Source organism: Diospyros lotus, chromosome 1 (genome assembly GCF_014633365.1).
Source record: "Diospyros lotus cultivar Yz01 chromosome 1, ASM1463336v1, whole genome shotgun sequence".
Classification (NCBI taxonomy): domain Eukaryota; kingdom Viridiplantae; phylum Streptophyta; class Magnoliopsida; order Ericales; family Ebenaceae; genus Diospyros; species Diospyros lotus.
Window position 1 is genome coordinate 14,020,927 of NC_068338.1, and position 6,482 is coordinate 14,027,408.

Below are 6,482 nucleotides of genomic sequence, written 5' to 3' on the forward strand. Positions count from 1 at the left end.
TAGAATAATTTATATAGCAAATCTGCTAAGAATAAGGATTCAAAGGGTGCTCTAAGAATGGGATTATAATATATTAAAGTTTTAGTTAATATAATCGGTAATAGTCGTACAAGCAAAGTTGGTATAGAGCATTTCACAGTTATCTGTTTCAGTTTTTGCTTGTTTTGGATTTAGTTAATAATTTCTGCAAAATTGTGATCTAAGTTTGCCATCCATTTCTTCTTCTTATATATTTCAGTTTTAGTCTGGTGGTCAAACTATTTCAGTTATTAGTTTTAATCTGACAGATAAAAACGATAGTTCATTCCTTTGACTGATTTTTACCCATAAACTGAATCAGTCAACTGATCGGTCCCAGTTGAATGGGTTGGATTGGTTGCTTCGGTTCTAACAATATTGATCAAAATTATGATATAGAAATTTAAAAATACAAAACTCATTAGATAATACTTAATTAATAGTTTTAAAAACATGTTGAGATCCTCCTATAAATGGAAAAGGTTATATAATGATATTAACACAAATTTATGATAAAAATAAAATAAAATTAAAGATCACATATTTAATGAAATTTATGCCTAAACCATAAATATTATTTTTCACATTTTGAAAATGATAATAACCTCTCTTGTTACTAAAAAAAAGACATAAAATGATCATTTTATCCCTATTATCTCTCTTCTCTTTTCTCACTTCTTCGCAATAATTTGTTGTCTATTTTTCAAATATGTTGATTGTTGAAATTTGAATGCGTTTTGATGGCATACGGACCTGCAATATTCAGAGACGATCTACGAAGGTTATCGATTCTTAATTCCGTTGAAAAGCATCGTGAAGGCAGCACGATGCCAATGGCTGAACAATGAATCAATTTGTTCTTTTCCCCATTTTGCGAGTCCTCCTTCTGTTCTAAGAACAGATACAGCAAAAGAGGAAAAAGAACAGGTACAGTTACGATGGATAGATTTTTTGTCCAACTCTCTGTTGCGAAAGTGAAATCTTATCTCAAGAAGACCACTGGATTTGAATTACCAGCAGCTTAATTCAATAAAGATAAATGTATAACTTTATTCTTTAAGTTTTTCCTGTACTAAGGAAGAGCACTGGATTTGAATCACAAGCTGCATTAATTCAGTAAGGAATTAAAGATAGATCTACAACTTTATTCTGTATCTTTTTTCCTGTATTTTTTCAACCTTCATTGTTGAATATGATCTGCACAACTTATTTTGTGTCTACTTTTAAGTTAAGTAATTCTGCCAACTCTTGTCGTCTTAAAAATATTCCTAATTGTCATAGGTGGAACTGATTCTAGATAATGGAAAAGGGTTGTTGAGTAGCACACAACTAGGATAAAAATCATTGAATCTTTCGACAGGAATCCTAGGCTAAGATTAGAGAATTAGAATTTATATAGGCATCCTCACTTAACGGGCTTAAGGATCAGGAAGAAAGGAAAGATCTTTTTTGAAGTTTTTAATAAAGTGGATATTTAAATGTGGTTCAGTTTATGAATGTTAATAATAACATATCATGCCTTAATTAAGAGTCCATTACATGAATTTTAGCTTGTATCATTTTATCTATGGTCTCAAAAGTATATGATTGATTAATTTGAATTTTTATGTAACATATGTTCTAGCCTTGCTCCCCATTGATATCAAAACTTAACAACGTTGCACAATTTCTGTCACTGAACCCCTCTTTCTCCTACACTCTATTTCTGTCACTGAACCCCATTAATTTATTATATACACGGATGGTTAATTCAATTTCCAACCAACCAAACAACACAAAAACAACAATGTTGATCAATAATTATGATCTAATAGAATGAATTATCATCTAAATCTCAACCGATAAACAGAGGATCTGGGATAACACGCAAGATTCATACGTATAGACAGATAAATAAACGATAGAGATACATTATACACAAGCTGGGGACAAACCTGATCAAGGAAGAACAACTATCGCGGAGCAATCGAACTATAATTTACCCCAATTCCAATCAACACTTCTCTGGTTGCATGTGCGACTGATCAGTGAGCGAGGGAGGGCGAGGCCGAGGGCGAGAGCGAGTGAGAGTGAGCGAGGGAGGGCGAGGCCGAGGGCGAGAGCGAGTGACAGTGAGCAAGGGAGGGCAAGGCCGAGGGCGAGAGCGAGTGACAGTGAGTGAGGGAGGGCGAGGCCGAGGGTGATCGAGGGAGGCAGCGAGGGCGATCGAGGCAGGCAGCGAGGCGCGAGCTAGAGAATGTTAGGGTTTGCAAGGGGGATTTTGGAAGAGATCGAATTGGGCCGAGTGCGCGCGGGGGGAGAATTGGACTGGGTGCGCGGGGGGGCTTATATAATCCTATCCCCGGCGGTTTTAAAACTGCCGAGGATGGGTAAACACAACCGGCGGTTTGATAAAACCGTCGGAGATGTGTATCCCATTACCGGCGGTTTTAAAACCGCCGGTAATTTTGACCCATCACCGGCAGTTCAAAAAATCGCCGGTAATTGTGGTGTTTTCCCAACGATTATTAAAACCGCCGGTAAAACTTCACCGCCAATGACCCTTTTTCCTGTAGTGAACCTTCATTTTTACAGGTTAAATAAGAATCTCCACTTTTGCAGGTTAAGTAGGAACCTTCGCTTTTCACAAACTAAGCAGTAACCCTTTACATAAGACTTTTTCATACTTGGCACAGCCACAACTAAGACATTATTTTTCAAAGGTGCAATTATAACCTTTTATAAGTTTACACAAAATGTGCCTAAGGATTTCTTAAGAGAAAAATATAAAATGATACAAAAATACCACTTTTCTCTTAGACAAAAGAAAATTTGAAAGAATAAATAAATTCAGCACTCAACTCTTTTATACTCGACTGAAACTATGGTCAGATTTCAATATTTATAAAGATACTCAATTATACTAAAAAATCTATTGAGCAATACTTAATTGATTCAAAAGCTATTTTTAGATTTGAAGGGAAGTGTGGAAGTTTTAAAAGAATGTTTGAATACTTTGTCTTCAAGAGCTTCCAAAAATACATGTACTTAGTTTACAAAAGCCTTTTACACTTAAGCCGAATTTTCAAAATATTTTCTCGAATATTTAACATCAAGCTTGATCATTACAAATCCATGTTTTTCTATTTTGAAAAATATAAGAATATATGAATATGAAGTTTTTCAATTTAAACAAAAATATTTTTATAAGCTTGGCACTACTTGATCAACAAAAATCAATATTTAGCTATTTTGAAAGACATATATAAATATATGAGTATGAGGTTTTTCAACATATATATATATATAATGTTTTAAAAATCATCAATAAATTAAATTTATTGAAAATATATTTTTCAAAAATTATTTTCTCCGTTAGTCAAAATACAAATTTCTTAAGACATGATTTTACCCATTCAATAAATAATCAAATGCATCGAAGAGGAAAAAGCTATAAATACCAAAGAGAGACTGAAGATGAACAGAATGTTAATCTGAATATATTCAACTGAAGTCTCAAACTCAAAGCTCTTCAAATCATATCTTTTATACTATTTTCAGAGAATGCTTCTGCTTGATATATCCTCCTATTCTTTGATTTGATCTGAAAGTGAGAAACCTTATTCACCTTTGAGTGTAATATTGTTTAGTTTTTTCAAGTGATTTTTTTGTGAAACTCCTAACTTGTTAAGCTGAAGGGATAAGTGCTTGAATCATAAAAACCATATTAAAAAACTGTGTACAGGTTCTAGCTTAGCCTTGTAAAAGATAATATAGCAAGTGGTTGAAAATGAAAACCCTTAATAAGAAGTTAAGATAGTGGACAAAGCAGCTGGCGCCGAACCACTATAAATTACTGTGTAGTGTATTCTTGTTTGTTTTAATTAAGCTTGAAATTTATAATGAGCTTAATTCACCCCTCCCCTCTCTTAAACTAATTGTCTCTCACCAACATTTATCTCCTCTGATATCTTTATTCTCTCGTCTTGCATCCGACTTAAGTACTGGAGGACAGTTCCGAAAGCGCCTCGAGTAATCGTAACTTCTTTATCTTGTAAGAGATCTTAGCAGATGAATACTACTCCAAGGAGAACAAGCAAATTAGTTAATCCGAACAGGTAAATTTCTTGGCGCAAAGTCCACACGGCATCATTGAGTTTCATCGATTACTCTTGGACCCTCATGAAAATGCAACAAAATTTATCTCTTCTCAGTTCAAACCTTTGTGCCAAACACGTACGGTTTAAGAATTCAGGCCGAATAAAAGTCATTTTAGTGAAAGCATTCCCGTGGTTCATATGAAAAATCTCATCAAGTCACTGAAATGCTCACTTTAAGTAGAACATCAGATGAATAAGAGCTCTCTTTTCTTCAAAATGTATGGGTTGTGGAGTATAATTTAATGCCTTTTGTCGTGTATCATAAACAACAAAATTGCTGGGTATCACAGCTGATGTTGGTTGAAAATAAAGTATCACAAAAATATATAAAGAACTTACATGCAAGGCTTCGACTCAAGAACAGAGGATATAACATGAAACGTTAACAGCACTTGTAGCTCGGTAGGTAATTTATAGGAAGATTTACTTTTGTTTTTGTGATTTTAAATTCTTGTAATTTAAAAATCTTTTGCGATTTAACCTTTTCAATTCAACATCTCATCAGGTGACATTTTTAGGACGGAGGGTAAGGGTACCCAGTTTGAGAAAGCTCCTCCATCTCAGCTTTCAAGCCAGCCATGGCAGCCTCTTTTGCATGAACTAGAACTTGGAACCCGTCCTTATTGCCGCCTTTGGCCGAAGAAAATGGCAAGAAGAAGCAGGGCTCGGTGCTGCCCAGAATGTTCCGGGAGAGTGGCAGCACCGTCACCGGCCCTCCCCACCCGAAGTCCACCGTCGAGTGCCCCAAGTGCCGCCAGTCGGTGAACCCGGTCACGCCGCCGCCGGCGGTGATCCCTTTCTCGTAATTCAGCTCCTGGAAGTCGATGAACGACCGCACGTACTCGTCGGTGGCGTTGTGCTTGCTCTTCTTGATCAGCAAAGCCGTTTCCCAGAGGGGTCGCTCAACCAAGTCCTTGGCGCTGAGTTGAACGTACATGGGCGCGCAGCCATTGCCCCAGTAGCCTGCAGGCAGTGGAGGCTTCACTACCTTCCTCATGTTCATGGCGTAAACGAATTTCACCTTCTCATCCCCTGCAATTCCAGACGCTTTAACCCTGTTTCATCAATCACATCACAAACACTTGTTTTTGATCGGCTCCAAGCATCCAAAAACAAAGACCAGAAATAGAATCGGAAAACTTACTTCGCTCGCCAAATGAAGGTACCCAAAGCTTCAAAAGTGGTGAAGTTATGACCGGAGCACTCATGCAGGAACAGCTTGAGCCGGTCCAACCACTCCTCCTTCACACGAAAGCACTCTCTGCAAACCGGTTCACTCGACCGGTATCCGGCCGTGCCGCTTTCCAACGTCAGATACTCGTGGATCGGGAACTCTACCCTTGGCGGGTCTCTAGGCCTTAGCAAATTTGCGCGGTCCCAAACCGGCTCCACCGACAACTGGGTCGACCCGCGGGCAAACGCGGCCATGGCATTGAAGAACTGAGTCACCCCGAGTCCGTCGCCTAGTGAGTGGTGCACCGCCGCCCCGAGACTGAAGCCGCCACACCTGAACATCGTGATTTGTAGAACGAACGGATCTGCCAGACCCTCGGACGCATCCGGGTCCGGAACCAGTTTTTCGATCCAGAGCTCGGCCGGGTCGTCGAGGTAGTTAACCGATTGTAACGAGCAGTCCACCTCGGCGCGAACCACAGGGACGCCTCGGCCCACTTCGCAGTGTAGCTCGAGGCGGCCGTCAGAGTCGCGGCGGCGTAGAGTTCCGGCGAAGGGGTAGTAGTGGACGAGGGCCGCCGAGAGGGCCGTGGTGACGACGTGGAAGGGGTCGGCCGCGGCGTCCCGGCGGTTGGAGCTGTCGTAGGCGCGGAGGTAACGGAAGGTAACATTGAGGTTACGGTCGTTGTCAAGGTGGGAGAGAGAGAGAAGATGGTCATGGTGGAAGGGCGGCGTAGAGGGGTGGACAAGGGCGGTTTCGATGATTTTGACTTCCATTTTTCCGGCGGTTGTTTGGTTGCTGTACAACTGGTGGCTTAGCCTCTGCTCGCTTCGATATATTATTATCATATATATAATCCATATAGATAGATACATTTGATTAGGTGGGGAGCCGTGGGCCTTCGGCCTTCGGGGTTGGTACACCAAACAAGCATTATGGTTCAGTGCTTAATTCCATGGCTGGTGAGGTACTGAAGTCTACTACGTGGAACTTTCCTATCTCAACCCCTTTTTCTTTCATTTCTTTTTATTCTTTGATATAATCGCTTTTCTATTTCTTTCCTGTTTTCAGTAGATTTACTGTTATGAACATGCCATTCATCCTTAATTAGCGACTAGCTATGTCAAAAAGAAAAGCATGGTGTCTATATT

General features: G+C 39.5%; 1 protein-coding gene across 1 annotated transcript; it reads right to left on the reverse strand.

Moving 5' to 3' along the window:
* Positions 1-4,457: 4,457 nt before the first annotated feature.
* LOC127794543 (fatty alcohol:caffeoyl-CoA acyltransferase) lies at positions 4,458-6,222 on the reverse strand. Its single transcript, XM_052325723.1, has 2 exons — positions 5,302-6,222; positions 4,458-5,212 (listed from the first exon to the last, which is right to left on the reverse strand). Exons 1-2 carry the CDS (start codon positions 6,204-6,206, stop codon positions 4,672-4,674), a joined length of 1,446 nt encoding a protein of 481 aa, XP_052181683.1. The 5' UTR covers positions 6,207-6,222; the 3' UTR covers positions 4,458-4,671.
* Between the last annotated feature and the right edge of the window lie 260 nt (positions 6,223-6,482).

Excerpts from the sequence above, each read along its gene's own strand:
- LOC127794543 (XM_052325723.1), bottom strand. The coding sequence starts at position 6,206 with ATGTATCTATCTATATGGATTATATATATGATAATAATATATCGAAGC. Across the intron at positions 5,213-5,301 it reads ACCTTCATTTGGCGAGCGAA|GGTTAAAGCGTCTGGAATTG; the intron begins GTAAGTTTTCCG and ends TTGATGAAACAG.